The sequence below is a fragment of the Lissotriton helveticus genome, chromosome 10 (assembly GCF_964261635.1).
Source record: "Lissotriton helveticus chromosome 10, aLisHel1.1, whole genome shotgun sequence".
Taxonomy (NCBI): Eukaryota; Metazoa; Chordata; class Amphibia; order Caudata; family Salamandridae; genus Lissotriton; species Lissotriton helveticus.
The window spans coordinates 235,369,304-235,385,307 of NC_136071.1; the positions used below are offsets into that span (position 1 = coordinate 235,369,304).

Consider the following 16,004-nt stretch of genomic DNA (forward strand, 5'->3'; position numbering starts at 1 on the left):
TACTCCGCCTTCACAGGGGGAAAGGAGAAGGCAACAGAGTTTAGTGAAAACTCACCATTAGTTGAGGGCGCAAATAGGCTAGATAACTTTATCATTCCACCCTCCAATGAGCTTCAGCAGATCTGCCGCTCTATTAAGTCCGGGTCCCCCCGTGATCCGGCCTCACCGAAACTTCTTGGAGGGAGTATGGAAATTCTTGAGCCTTACTTTAGAGATGTTCTGGATCTTTCTTTCAAGACCGGCACCGTACCCGAAAAGTGGAAGCAAGCGATTGTGCTCCCGCTCCAAAAGAAACCTAACCTCAGTTGGGACAGGCTGGACAATCTCCGGCCTATTTCCCTTCTTCCCTACATGGCCAAAGTGGCAGAGAAGGTGGCCAATCTCCAACTTATGACTTTTGTGGAGGAAGCCAACCTTCTTCATCCTACCCAGTTTGGATTTCGCGCACGTCACTCTACGGAGTCTGCGATGCTCCTGGCCACCGAGACCATTAGGCAAGGGGTAGATGAGGGACATACCATGCCTCTCATTTTACTCGACCTAAGTGCCGCATTTGACACTGTAGCACATTCCACCTTGCTACAGTGTCTTAACAATGGTGGAGTAAATGGGGTGGCACTCAGTTGGATGCAGTCCTTCCTGACAGACAGGACCTTTCAGGTTAGACAGGGAGAACACTACTCTCGTGTGTTCAATCTCGATCAGGGGGTTCCCCAGGGCTCTGCCCTTAGCCCCACCCTGTTTAACCTTTACGCCTCCCCTGTAGCCACTATTGTGGAAAGGTATGGCATCCAACTGGTATCGTACGCCGATGACACACAGCTGGTCATCTCTCTGTCACGGGCACCCGGAATCGCGGCATTCAACTTCAGAGCCTGCATGCAGGAGCTTACCTCCTGGATGTCTAACAACTGCCTGAAGTTGAATGGGTCCAAAACTGAAGTGCTCGTGGTGGTGGGGGGGGTGGGGGGGGGGCGTCTGTGTGGTCCTCGGCATGGTGGCCTGACTGTCTGGGCTCAACCCCGTGCTGGGTCAACAGGCTAAAAATCTTGGGGTGCTTTTCGACTCCGATTTGTCTTTTGCTCCCCAGGTAAATCGGGTGGTTGGAATGTGCTTTGGGATACTTAAGAGTTTACGTAAGGTCCTTGACCTGCTTCCTGTAGGTGCCAGACAGACTCTTGTGCATGCCTTGGTTACATCGAGACTCGATTATGCCAACCTATTATATCTGGGTATCACGGCTAAAAGTCTCAATCGTCTCCAAGTACTGCAAAACGCCACAGCCCGGCTGGTGCTGAGGCTTCCTAGGAGAACACCCTCTAAAGCCGCTTTGAGGTCCCTTCACTGGCTTCCGATCCGTGAAAGGATTGCCTTCAAAGCCTTATGCATGTGCCATTGCATCTTTGGAGGTAGAGCACCCGATCCTCTGAATAGCCTTATCACTCCCTATAGACCAGAGCGGATGCTTAGATCCTCTGGCACAGGTCTGGCTGTTGTCCCCAAAATCCGTAAAGCTCGGATGGAGGGCAAATCGTTCAGGTTCCTTGCAGCCAAGAATTGGAACCTGCTCCCCACTGAATTGCGCCTCGAACCTTCTGAGACCAAATTTCGCAGAGCCCTCTAAACTCATCTTTTCCGCCAAGCACTGCTATAGCCTCCCGATCCTCTCACAGATGTACTCTCAGCGCGGGGACACGCCGGAGCGCGTAACGAAGCGCTTTATAAAATCCCAAAATAAAATAAAATAAATGATGAAGGCTGATAGCCAGAAACCGGTCCTTGGATGCTTGATTCCGGTCTGGGAAAGACATGGCTTGGTAGTTCGGACTGGACTGTTCCCATGAGGCACAGGGTCAGAGCTGATTTGCATATAGCCAGGTGGTGTGGAGTGCAAAAAAACGATGGATTTAGGCCCAGATCCTTGTACTGGGGTGAATGTATGACATTGTTCTACATTCTGTCCATCAACTGTGTTTTTTCAGAAAAATATCTCACATAAAGAGGACAGCATACCAGAAAATACCTCCCTTCTCTGGAAAATCTGAAAGAGATTGACACTTTGGTCATAAAAGTATTTAAAAAGTGAAAGTCTCTCAATTGAATTTCTCAGCATTTAGGACAGTTGTTGTAAAGAATTGTTACTGTTTCCCTTTCAGGGTGACTTTGCTCAGGCCTCCCAAAACCTGTGGACTGCGCTGAGGGCCCTCGGTCGCCCGCTTCCCACATCCAACTTGGACCTGACCTGCAGCCTTATGTGGAACCTGATCCGCCATGTGTTACAGCGGCTGTGGGTGGGACGCTGGATGGCTGCACGTGCCGGCGGCTTCCGGAGAGACCAGGAGCTAAAGGATGACGTACGCAAAAGCTCAAGGGATGCCGCCTTGGTGTACCACAAACTGCACCAGCTGCACATGACAGGTACTGAGAGAAGTGGGCATGTATTGATCACTGAACTCCATGTTACTAGGACACTCTTTCCAGGGCTTTTATTTTACAACTCATTGTAATCTGGTACTTCAGCCCAATCGGATAGACTCTAAATCTCCCAGAATGTACTTTCAGTTCCATGAGCAGTGACGGCTCCGCGAGGGAGTGCTGCGGGGTGGGGCAGGGCAGGGCAGGGTGGGGGAGGGACACAGTGGGGGGTAGTAAACTCTGGCATACGGCCGAACTGAGTTAAATACATAAATAAATAAAATAAATTACATTGCGCCCGCTGCACCGCCGATTAGGTTGCAGTGCGCGCAATGTAATTTGTTTTATTTATTTTTTAATTTTATTTTTGCACTTAACTCGGTTCAGCCGTATGGCGGAGTTTCCTACTCCCCACCCTGCCCATCCCCCGCCCCGCCTCACCGCCCTCAGCACTCCCTCATGGAGCCGCCACTGTCCATGTGTGTAATCATGGTGTCCTGTCAACCCACAGTCTGCTTACGTTTCCTAAATATGTTAGAGTCCTACTAGCTCAGCACCAAATTCAGAAGTGGATTACGGTGCAAGCGTGGACATGTGGGCAGACACATGCGCTTACATGTACACACACACTTGAGCCCACATGCACACTGCAAACCAGCAAGGGTTTTAGCACAACTCAAATATCCTAAACATAACGCTGATTCCGCGCCTGCGCTGAGCGTTCTATTAAGCGGGTGGGGCTGTGACGGAACCATTCCGTCACAAGCACAGCGCCACTGCGGCTCGTGACAGAGTGGTTCCGTCACGAGCATGGCGGCGCCGCGCGGCCCCCCCCGGCCCCCTAGCGCCGCGCGGAATTACCGCCGCGGCCAAGGGGTTAAAGTTGGGCGGATGAGTAACTGTCAACAAAACGTGTGTCTTCTCTATTTAGAATGTACTATGCTTCAGTACACTCCAATTGGGCACATGGGACCACCACTGCTCTTTTATGGATGTCCTTCATTGGTCAAGCTATAAATAAGGCCTATTGTTATATATTTTTAAGGCAAAATAAAGTGTAATTCCTGGAAAAAAATCAACTTATGTGCCCTTATTTGCAAAATACTAGAAAACATCACAATTTGTTAAATATAGGGAAAGGTAGCATGAATGCAAAAAGAAGCAGGAAAACTTAGAAGTCTGTTTATTTGGTAATTGCATGCTCAACATCTTCAGTTTAGGGGATTCTTGGTAGATAGGGATCCCCCCCCTGTGCTGGGGAAGATACATAAAACATTTCATGGACACACAGTGAGCCTTCCTCTCATTCTGCAGGAAAGCATGTTGGGCGTGATCTGTCTGCGATCAACATGGCTCTGAGTGCTGTTAATCTGGCAGAGTGCGCCGGCGACACCATCTCTGTGGCGACCCTTGCCGAAATATATGTGGCGGCAGCTCTGCGGATCAAGACCAGCCTTCATCGCAGGCTTCATTTCTTGGCTGTGAGTGCGTAGTGCAGACTGAGCATTTAAGGTTGTGCATGATTGGTACATGTGTGTCTAAAGTGCAGGCTACTGGGCAGCAGTGCGGGGGCTGGCATTGGCTGTACACACACAGCAAGTGTACTTTCTGTGTGGCTGCTGTCGTCTCAGGAAAACCATCCCTTGTATCTTTCTAATTTAGTCTAATAGAACCACTGGAGTGGGGAGAATTTTGGTCCAATTCCCATGTTTAAAGTTCACTTATTCTGCAAGTTATTGCTACCATATAATTTTGAGTGATGTAGTTGTTAAGTTCAATCCAATGACAAAAAAGTATTACATCCAGAAGATTTATTCACAACAGCACAGTACCCTTCACAGCAAACAAAGATCAAGTATTGCCTTTCTTCTCCCAGCCCCTCACATTCCATTCTAGAATTTCTCTACATTATACTGTCTGACCTGAACTAATGCATGCACATATAACCCTAACCTACACAGATAATAAACTGCAACAGTATTTACAAATTGTCTGCTTTTTTGGGGTGTAATATATCTATAATAGAGTTAGGAAAATACATTTTTTCTTACATCCCCTTTTATTTACCAAAGTTATTTAAATTCCAACAATAGACTGATTACCTTTTGGATGGAGACAATTTCTTGTGTTGAATTCCCCCCTACCAAATACGTTGCAGGGACACTGGTCCCGGTTTTACCATCCATAAATTCTTGTCGCTAAAATCGCTTGAGGCTTTAGCCGCAAACCCAGCAGGCCTCAGTCCTGTCCCTCTCTGCCCTCTTTCTACGGTGAGTAGGGAGAATGCAGTGCTTCCCCCGTCTTTTCCCTAGTCCTCAAAACTCTATCCCTGCTCTGCCGCCCACACAGAGAACAGCTCCTGCTGCTATTTACCACCTGCTCAGCTCCATGCAACTTCTAATCAGGGCCTATGTCAGCAAAATGTCAGACTGAGGGCTGGCTTGTTGCTACCCATGTGTGTGTGCAATAGGAGGTGTCCCAAGAGGGGAGTGGGTTTCCTAGGGTTTTTGAATACCAAGCCAGCTCACAGCAATGCAACCAGTCTATATAAGAAAATATCTTTAAGACTGCCTCATGTAAACCATTTATTGATCGAAAGATGCATTGATGTTGTTGCCCCAGTCAACTAAATAATGTCTACAGTCGCCTCTTTACTTGCCCACAGTCTGCAGTTCATTCCCCGATTTTCAGGCAGATCATTTCTGAACAGACTGTACTCCCTGCATGTGATGAGTGGTGACCTCTCTTCCTCTTTCCTGATTCTTGTGTGTGCTTAAGGGATGTACCATTGAGTTGGGCAACAATAAACATCTGGTATTCAGTGCCAAGATGCCTATGGGCAAACGTGCTCGTTACAATTACATGTTCTGTTATTTTGACATACCCAACCCTTCTCTTTGCAGCGCTTCTTCTTGAGCAGTGCCCGTCAAGTCTGCCTCTCCCAGAGCGGCACCATCCCAACGGCTATGCAGTGGCTCTGCCACCCTCTTGGGCACCGTTTCTTTGTTGATGGAGACTGGGCGGTGAAGAGTGCTCCGCGAGACAGCATCTATAGCACGGCGGGGAACCCAGGTAGGCCACATAAGCTCATATGTGACTGTGTGAAGCTCTCACAAGTCGACGTGTGACTGTCTGGAAGTAATACAAAGTCAGGCACACAATGGCACATGTGTCACTGTTGAAAACACACAAAATCAGCGACATTGTGACACATTTGCGAAGAAACACACACAAAGGCAAGGACATGCTTGGTATTAAATGAACTCACAAGTAGGAAACCACTACAGCAAGTGTGACCACCTCAAACAGGGTTGACTATCTGCAATACACAAAGACAGTGCCGCACTTGTACCTGGGTGACTGAAAAATACTCTAAGAAGGGTGCCACTGGCACACATAGGACTGTCTGGAACACCAAGGAAAGGACATACTTGTTCCTGAGTATCTGTCTGAAATGTACAGTTAGGTTACTGCTATCGCAAGTATGACTGTCTCAAACACACATGACTGTCTGAAAGATAGACCTGGGGAGCTACTGGCATATGTGAAGATCACTGAAGCCACAGAGAAAGTTATAAATAACCTTGTACACCTGTGAATGTGTAAAACTTTAAACATAGGTATTGGGTACACTACAGTAGATATGGCTTTCTAAAATGTGTGTGGCTGTTTGCAGTGTATGCAAAGGCAGTGTCCTGCTGGTAGTGTGATACAATAAAAACATCTCCTTGAAATAGGAGGGGTCTGTTTATTATCCATGGAAACGCCTGATCCTCAAAACACTCTCACATTCACCCGCGCTCACTCATCACCTCGAACCTTCACATGATACCTGTCTCCACAGCACACTCGCAGAACAAATTCCCAGACAAATTGGCTTCTGTCAAATCTTCACTGCTCATTACTGTTTTCTTGCTGAAAAGAAAGGCAGCACATTGACCTGCCATCTCCTCACCATGGAGTCTGGCTTGCCTCAGCCCACTAACACTAGCCCCCTCTTTCCTCTCCACACATTGAGTGGCCCCTCATTGAGACCAACACTAACAGACACCCACTGAACTCTCCTCCATGTTATTCACAAATGTCTGCAGTGGGTCACTTCAATATGTATGCTCTGCTCTCTCTAACCCTTTCACACAAGATAAACCCTTTAAATGTTGGATTAGTCTTCTACGTACTTCATTCACCCCCAGGACCACAAACCCAAATCATCCCTGAGCAGGACAATGGTGAGAAATACTATGAAGAACAGGACAGCGAGGGTGAAAATCAATGAGACCGCAACATGTCACTCTCCCAACAGCCGTCTGCAACCATCTCAAACAGGACATTCCAGGAGCACAGACTCCTACATCGCCGCAATCGCTCAGGCCAAAAGCCAAAACTTTTTCTTAATGTTTCTACCACTTCCTCAGCTGCCTTCTCCTCCTCCTCATCCAACACTCTGTTAAGGCTTGCCCTGCAATCTTAAGATTTACATCACCACAACTGACACCATCAATGTTGACCTCAGCAACAGTTTGCACAACCCCACTGATCTGCTCCACTCCCCCATTGCACTGTTATCCTCTGACCTTCGAAGACTTGGCCAACCTCATCAATTCCCTAGACCTAGAACTAAGCACCTATGAGACTGAAACAGTCCTTGACTCCTTAGCTCCACTTAAACCATAGTCAGAACCTCACTATCTACCAGCGACATCCATTTCACACTAAATTCACCTGTTTAAACCCCAGTTGAGTTCAGAGGGACTGGCCAATATCCTCCAAGCACTCACATCTCATTCTTTAGCAGAATACTGAAAGTGACGTTGAACCAAAACTACACATCTACATTCCCCAGCACCTGCTCCAGAGTTAAACATCATGGTTTGTCGAAAGTGGAGACAAGGCCATTGTACATGTAGTTGATGGCAACTGTGAGAACCTTAACAAAAGGAACCATAATACTGTTCTTCATTGATCACAACACTCTTCTACGTTGGCATTGACCATAAAGTCCCTCCATGGTTCACTTTCACCTTGCAGAAAGAAAGCAATTGGTAAACTTTTAATTCTCCTAAGCATCCCTCCGGATTTTCTCCTACTTTCAAATCATCACAGAACAGCTGAGGGTCCTGCTAACTGATTAGAGTCACATACACTGATCATACGCAACATCATCTCACTGTATCCTTGGGCAGAGGCATCCTAAACCATGGGTGTCCAACGTAGGTCTAGAGAAGCAGGATCCATGGCAGGTGTTTAAGAAAACAAAAGTAACTGAGATTCATTTAGACAGATTGTATGCAATCTTATCTGATGTAGCTATCAAGAAAACCTGGCATAGATTTACCCTTCGGGATCTGCAGTACACACCTCTGAACTAAACCAAAGATCTTGTGTCACCTTTATTGAAACCTTGATGTTCATGACATCCTTTATCTAAATCGACCACAATGGAGTCGGTCCTACTCTGCAGTTGCAAACGCAACCGCCTCTCAGGCTAGGTGTGTATCACAGTTTCTGGAGTGTTTTCTCCTTTTCTCACTCCTTGCTCAAAACCGGTTGTGTTCTTCAAAATCCACATGAACAAAAACACGACTTCCTCAACAAAGTCAAATACTTCCTCTGTCCCACCTGCCCTGGAGATTAGAGTAGTCAAAACAGGCTCTTGTTCGACTACATATAGGCGGTGGTAGTGTACTCTTGACAACCACATCTTCCTCACACTGGGGATGCCACACCAACACCGCTTACCCACCGGGATTCAGTACTGGACATACTGCATCGGTTATACATCAGTTACCATTACAAACGTCTTGCATAGATAATGGCAATCTCTTGACATCACGCCCTACCGGAAACCAAATTCTGGCTCTGATTAAGACCCAAAAGTGCTGCAGGGATAAGACACAATGAGAAAACGCATTTACATCTTCCACCCTTCTCAAGTTTATGGGATGACCTTTATCTTCTCCAGAGGCTCGCCCTAATGATTCTGAAATTCAAAAAAAGTCTATAGACTCTACTTCTCCAGTGCTACTTATCCCCTTGCCTGTGACTTCTAGTCCCCTGTGAACCTAAGATTGGTCGCCTTGCTTCATGCATCGTCTACACTTTCGATGCATCCTACAGCGTAACCGACTAAGGGCAGAGTTTCATACATTAGGAATAGCGATTACGTAATTGCGATTCTCTTCAAATCGCAATTAGGAAATCGCTATTCCTAATGTATGAAACTCATACAGTTTCATTTAGCGATTCCTAGTGAGTTGCAAATCGACCAACACATGAATATTAATGACTGTGTTTAAAAAAAACAAATTTTTTATTGTTTTAAAAATGCTGCTATGGATTAAAAAACCTGTTGGATTCACTTTGTGATGTTCAGATAAATTTTGATAATCGTCTTTAACATTGGATGTGATTTTTGTAAATTACAGCCTTAAAGATCTTATCAATTTTGTTATTAGAGTGGTATTCAACTTTATCTGAATTGGGGGTCAAAGCTGAGTATTGTATGAAGTTGAGAGTTATGAGAACCTGAATTAATTGATGTATCCTTGACTAAATCCCAAGGGGTGTTTTTTTTAAGTATCTTTGGGAACCCTTTGGTGTGCAGACTGAGGTGTTGTGATAGATAGGAAAAGCTGATGCAGTACAGTGGTCTACAGTGGCACTGGTCGCATGTGAATTATGATGCCTGTCTTCCTTAGTTTGTTTTCTATTTTCTGGTTGTTGTGGCCAATATCTTTTTTCTGTTTCTTGTGCAGTGGATCCACTGGCCCAGGTCACTCAGGCATTTCGGGAGCACCTTCTCGAGAAAGCCTTGTACTGCCTGGCGAAACCTGAGCAGACCAAACCTCTTGCCGAAGGAGAAGGGTAAGTGGAGAGTGGTCTTGTCTTCCATGGAATGTCGTTGTTTTGGGGTTGTGGAGGGCATGAGAATCTGAGCATGTCTAGCAAAAACTACTCGTGTTGTGCCACATACTCAACAGAAATAGGAAAGGTTCACAGACCAGCTGGTCTCGGCTAAAGTAAAGTCTTAAAGTTGTTCATAAGGCTGTTGCTGTGGATGGCTTAGACCTAAGGTTGTTCATAAGGTCCAGGGTGTAGATGCTTTAGCCTTTAAAATGCTCATAAAGTCAGAGCTATAGATGACTTTGCATCAAATGCTTAAGGGAAGTGAGTTGAGACGAAAAAGGTTTTACTCAACTGAGAATTCAGTATAAATATTTTAAAAAGCTCTAAAGGGGTGAAGTACATTTAATAGGAGAGTCCCAGCACTTCTTAATAGCAAACGGGAACTCTGGAATCGTGATCAAATATTTTACTACATGTGCTTAAGTACCTGCCTGGTCTTGAGCTTTCAAATACTGTGGAGGGTTACATTTTAAAAACCGCCTCCTCGAGGTCTCATCCCTGGAGGGCTTCCGCCGTTGGGATTGGTGGAGATAACACAACTCGGTGACGTATGGGTAGGGGATCACATGCGCTCCTTCTCTGACCTACAACACAGGCCCACTCTCCTACACTCCCAGTTCTACAAGTATTTGTAACTCCGCCACGCCCTTCACATACACCTCCCAACGCCCACCTCCCTCCCGGAATTTAGTCCCCTTGAAGCACAAGTCATGATGGGTAACTTGGGGAGAGGGGGGTGTCCCGTATATACCGAGCCCTGGTAAATAACTGTTTCACATCCCTGGACCGGCTTAAGGAGCGATGGGAGGGATGGGTAGGTCCTTTGGACGAAGAAGACTGGCGTGATGCCCTTATGGCACCCAAAACCCTGACCACATCTTCTAAACTACACCTGGGCCAGCTTTCCTACCTCCACGTGGCCTACCTCACCCCGGCGTGTCTCTTTCGCGCTGGAATACGAGCCTCCCCGGACTGTGCGCGCTGCTCTGGTGCCCCAGCCGACTTCTACCACATGGTGTGGCTATGCCCGGCCTTAGATCTGTTCTGGGGAGGGGTGGAGCGTGAGCTCACTCAGGCCTTGGGATGGGTGGTTCCTCACGACCCGAGACACTTCCTACTGGGAGTGTTCGACGGCCTGGATGGCTCCCGGGCCGACAAGCGCTTCCTGGGAACAGCACTAGCAGTGGTGAAACGAGATATAGTGGCTAGATGGTCCCAGGCTGGGGCTCCGACACTGCAGAAATGGAGGAGGGGTGTGGACTGGTGCGGAGTGCAGGAGGAGTCCTTCTTCAAGGCTCGGCGATGCCCAGAGATGTTCAACAAAGTGTGGGGCAAATGGTTTGGCCTGCTTCCACCTTGACTGGCCCCAATCCGCTCTGCCGGTCTGATGCAAAAGGGCTATTTCCTTATTCAGAAGTGACTAATAAAAATTTGTGATGTCATCATGGGGGAAACAGGGGTTTTTAAATGTGATATGTGACTCGCTGCCATTGAATTTACATGTAGTAAGTTACTATGGGGTAACCCAGTTCCCTCAGAACCTGGGCAAAGCGTTTCAAATAAACAATAGTTCTGTCGGGTAAAAATTAGTAATTCAAGCTTATAGGAATTATATTCACAAAATGATTTCAGGTTACAAAGCTAATTGTTCTGCGTAGACCAAATGCAAATCCAAGTTGAAAACAAAAACAAAGGTTGGGGTATAAATAAATTATTTTATGAATTAAGGTTTATTTATTTATTTATTTATTCAAAGTTTTATATAGCGCGAACCAGATCTTTGCAGATATCAGAGCGCTTCACAGGGGGGGGAGTGGGCAACAGGAGGGTGACTAGACATAATAATTGGGTACAGTATAGTAAAACGGTAGCATAATAGGATAACAGTCATGTGCTGATAAGATACCAATAGGCACTCAGATAGACAGTAAAATAAAGGGGGTGCAGAGTCTTTGATCTAGCTACAATAGAGATCATGAGATAACAGTAAACACTCCAATAGGCAATAATATAAGACGGTGCAGAGTCTGATCTAGCTACAATAGAGATCATGAGATAACAGTAAACACTCAAATAGACAATAATATAGGACGGTGCAGAGTCTGATCTAGCTACAATAGAGATCATGAGATAACAGTAAACACTCAAATAGACAATAATATAAGACGGTGCAGAGTCTGATCTAGCTACAATAGAGATCATGAGATAACAGTAAACACTCAAATAGACAATAAAATAAGGCGGTGCAGAGACTCTGATCCAACTACAATAGAGATCAGAAGATACCAATAAACACTCAAAATAGACAATACTATAAGACGGTCTTTGATCCAACTGCAAAGGAGGTCAGGAGGTCATGAATATAAAGTTATTGGACCATTAAGTATCCAACGTTACCGAAACGGTGCAAAGTCTCTGAACAACAACAGTAAGGATCAGGTGAACTTGGCCATAAGGATGGCTTTCACTTCTTTCTTGAAGAGTGCAGTGGAGGAGATAAGCCTCGTTTCAGGAGGGAGTGCATTCCAGATCCTGGGTGCCATTCCTGAGAAGGAGCGTTTGTATGTTTTTTCCTTACGGAATCTGCGAGGTTTCAGGAGCAGAGTTTTTGTACTTCTGTTGGATCTCGACCCTCCTGATATAGACAACTTTTGAGTGAGGTAGTTGGGTGCTTTGTGGTGTATGGCTGAGTGTGTCATAACAGCAATTTTCAGCTGTATTCTGGCTTCAAAGGGAAGCCATTTCAGGGATTTCAAGTCAGGGGTTATGTGAGAGTGTTTCCTTGAGCCAGAAATGAGTCTCGCGGCAGCATTCAAGGAGGCTCTTAGGGGTGCGGTTGTTGCTAGAGGGAGTCCGCTGAGGGCCACAATTCCATAGTCTATGCGGGGGATGACTAGGGCTTGTACAGTAGTTAGGAAATCTTTGGCTGGAAGGAAGGGTTTGAGTTTCCTCAGAGTGTTGATTTGGAAGTTAGCTCCTTTCGTTGCTTTGCTAATGTGCTGTTGCATATTGAGCTTTGCGTCAAGTGTGATACCTAAGGATTGCGCAGAGTCCACGATGGTGGATCTGACATTGAGTGCTGTTAGGTGATTGAGCCATATTTGGGTGGTGGTGATTTTCGCAGGGGGTGATATCAGGAGGAACTCAGTTTTCAGCGCATTTAGTTTGAGGTGATTGTCGGCCAACCACGATTGGGTGTTTCTAAGTGTGCCGTTCAGAAGTTTGATATCATCTGGGGATTGTACCTTTAGGTAAAGTTGAGTGTCATCGGCATACATATGGAAGTGTACATTGGATGCTTGGAGCAAGGTAGCGAGTGGTTCCATGATGAGGTTGAACAGCGTGGGTGAGAGGGAAGAACCTTGTGGGACGCCTAAATCTACTGGCACAGGTGAGGACAGCACGTTGTTGATCTTGAACTTCTGAGATCGGTTGTGTAGGAAGGAAGTGAACCATTTGAGCACAGTCCCGGATAAGCCCATTCTGGTATTTAGGAGCTCTAATAGATTCTCATGTTTGACCGTGTCGAATGCTGAGGAGAGGTCCAAGAGGATGAGGAGGCAGGAGTCGTTGCGATCAAGGATTTGAAGGGCGTCATCAATTATGTGTGTCATGGCTGTTTCCGTGCTGTGTTTCGCTCGGAAGCCTGATTGATGAGGGTCGAGGAGTTCGAATTTGTCAATGTGTTTTGTTAGTTGGAGTTGCACACATTTTTCCAGCAGCTTGGCCAGGGTGGGGATATTGGTGATAGGGCGGTAATTGTTTAAGTAAGCAGGGTCAGCTGTAGGTTTCTTGAGTATAGGCGTGACTTGCCTCACTTTGAGGGAGTCTGGGATGAGACCTTGCTGAAGGGAGCTGTTAATGATTTTAGTCCAGAGTGGGAGGAGAACGGGGGTGAAGTCTCTTACAGCATTAGCAGGTAGGGGGTCTGTGAGGTGATTAGAGGGCTTCAAGGTGCCGAGCAGTTTGTGTATTGCTTCTTCAGAGTAGGTGTCGAAAGACGACCAGGAAGCGTTATTTTTAGGTTGGGTGTCAGGCCTTTTGATGAGGCTCGGGTATCGACTTACATCATTAAGGAGGTCACCCCTTATGTTGTCGGTCTTTAGCTTAAAGAAAGCAGTAAAGTCTTCACAGTGTGGGATGTCGTTTGTTGTGTCGTTTGATAGTAAGGGTTGCGTCTTGGTTTGAGTTTTGACTAGTTCGAACAGCTTTCTTGGTCTGTTTTTTGCTTGGTCCAGCTGAAGGCTGAAGAAGTCAGATTTCGCACGCTTGATTTTCCTAAAGTAGGCATTTCTCTTGTTCTTAAGTGTTTTGCGATGTCGTGATGAAGGGTCAGATCTCCATGTGCGCTCTGCCATTCGCATAGCACGCCTGTCTTCATTGAGTCTGCCAAGGGTTCGAGATCTTGGTGGAGACTCTCTTTAGTTGCAGTGGGGCGGCTTCATTGATTATTGAATTCATAGAGTCGAGGTAGTGGTCAGTCAGTGATTGAACATCAGAGGTGCCAGGAGGGGGAAGGAGGCGATTGGTGAGGAGAGGAGGCAGGGAGTTTGGTTTAAAATTCTTCATGTCCCTTTTCCAGATCTTAGATTTGGTGGGTTGAGCCGTGATAGGTTTGACTTTTTCATTGATGAAGAAGGTGATAATGTGGTGGTCTGACCAATCACAAGGTTGGATTGCCCCTAGTTGGGTGGAGTCTTCGTTGGCGATGATGAGATCAAGTATGGAGCCTTTGTCGTGTGTTGGGCTGTTGCATATTTGGGTGAGGTTAAGCGCGTCAAGGAAAGTTTTGAGACTATTCACCACTGCGTCTTTCTGATCGTTCCAGTGGAGATTGAAGTCACCCAGGTAGATTTGCGTGATCTGCCGACCAGCGTTGGATGAAATCGTGTCCATGAGTTGTTGGGTGAAGATGAGGTTGTCCCCAGGCGGGTGATAGATGAGATGTAGAGCACATACTGGTTTGCCCTCGCTGGAGATATCAAGACAGAAGAGTTCACCAGACGTGAGGGAGGGGGAAGTGATTTTAGCAACGGAGAGGTTGCTCCTGAAAATGCATGCGATTCCCCCGCCCGTCTTGCTGGTCCTGTCGAGTCTAATGATGTGGTAATTGGGGGGAACTAGTATGTCCATGATAGGTGTAGAGGCTTCAGTTAACCACGTTTCAGTCAATATGGTTAGGTCAAGATCCATAGATGTGACGAGATCTGCAATGTTGGAGGAGTGCCTCTGGGCCAATCTGCAGTTGAGTAGGATGCATTTGAGTCTGGGGGTGAGAAGGGTGGTCGAGTGTTCTAGAGCGAGGGGGATTTTTCTGAGATTGTTGGGGATGGAGCTTCTGCTGCTTAGAGTTGGATGCCTAGTGGGATTTGTGAGAATTGTGGGTATGGGGAGTTGTGAGGACGATGTGTGTTTTACCGGGCCAGGGCCAAATGAGCGGAGGAGGGTGTCTAAGTCTTGATCCGATAGGGAGTTATGAGCACGACGGGGGCGGTGTATGTTGTTGCGGTCGGGGATAGTGGGCCAACGCGGAGAGTGTGAGCCCACCCGTCTCACCCCTGGAGCGTGCTGAGTGCGAGGGCCTGTGGGGAAGGTGTGGCCTTTGTTGGATACGGAGGTGTTGGTTGTATGTCGGTGTTGTCTGGGGTGTGTGTGGAGAAGTTCTTTGATGGTGTGGAGCTCGTCTTTGACTTGTAGGAGGGTTGTTAAAATCAGGTCGAGCTGTGGGTTGGGGCTAGCGTTGCATTCATACGTGCCCCGTTTCAATATACAATTTACAAATTCGGTATTACTTACACAGTGGCGCATCAGAACAAGGTGATTGTGAAATTGAGTGCAGTGATCTAAAGTGCAGTTGTGATCAGTGACTTATATACAAGTGAGAGCACGAGGGGAGGGGGGTAGGATGTTGGCCAAAGTAACGTTCGATTGGAGTTATTCCCTTGAGCCACAATGTTTGGCAAGTTCTATGGAATACTCTCTGTTGGTCCAGGAGTTTGTCGACGTTTCGACCCTAGTACAGCCCGATTCTCGGGTCAGGGTGGGTCTTCATCAGGACGGGGAGGTGCGGGAGGGGCGATGTCGCCTCTGGGGACCCAGGAGGGTCGCACCTAGACTTGACTTGTTCTGTGTCTTGTAGGCAATTTGATTTTAGTTCCAACTGGGACTGGATTCCCTAATTCAAGGATAGAATGCTCATTCAATTCCTTCCAGAGCGTCTCCTATCGTTTTCAAGTTCATTCAATCAGTCTGAAGGCGGACTGTCAACGGGAGGAATCTATCCGTGACAGCGGGATTGGAAGGAACTTGAAAACGATAGGAGACGCTCTGGAAGGAATTGAATGAGCATTCTATCCTTGGATTAGGGAATCCAGTCCCAGTTGGAACTAAAATCAAATTGGATTTGCATTTGGTCTACGCAGAACAATTAGCTTTGTAACCTGAAATCATTTTGTGAATTTAATTCCTATAAGCTTTAATTACTCATTTTTACCCGACAGAACTATTGTTTATTTGATAAAATTGAATTTACATGTATCAAAAACTTTAATAAAATGTGATTATCAAAAAAAAAAGACCGCCTCCTCTGACTGGTAAACTTCGTAAAATGGCTTTGATACCTGGCATACCCCAAAGACTAGAATAAATAAAGATTAGGCAGTTGCTTGGACAGGACTTGCACG

General features: G+C 46.5%; 1 protein-coding gene across 5 annotated transcripts in view; it reads left to right on the forward strand.

The window, feature by feature from the left end:
* SREBF1 (sterol regulatory element binding transcription factor 1) overlaps window positions 1-16,004 on the forward strand; it is a 98,655-nt gene that overhangs the window by 60,051 nt on the left and 22,600 nt on the right. For all 5 annotated transcript variants that reach the window (XM_078665202.1, XM_078665205.1, XM_078665203.1 and 2 more), the window contains exons 10-13: window positions 2,157-2,418; window positions 3,730-3,896; window positions 5,319-5,487; window positions 9,171-9,279. In XM_078665202.1, coding sequence (XP_078521328.1) covers window positions 2,157-2,418; window positions 3,730-3,896; window positions 5,319-5,487; window positions 9,171-9,279 — 707 coding nt within the window. The remainder of the gene's footprint in view (window positions 1-2,156; window positions 2,419-3,729; window positions 3,897-5,318; window positions 5,488-9,170; window positions 9,280-16,004) is intronic.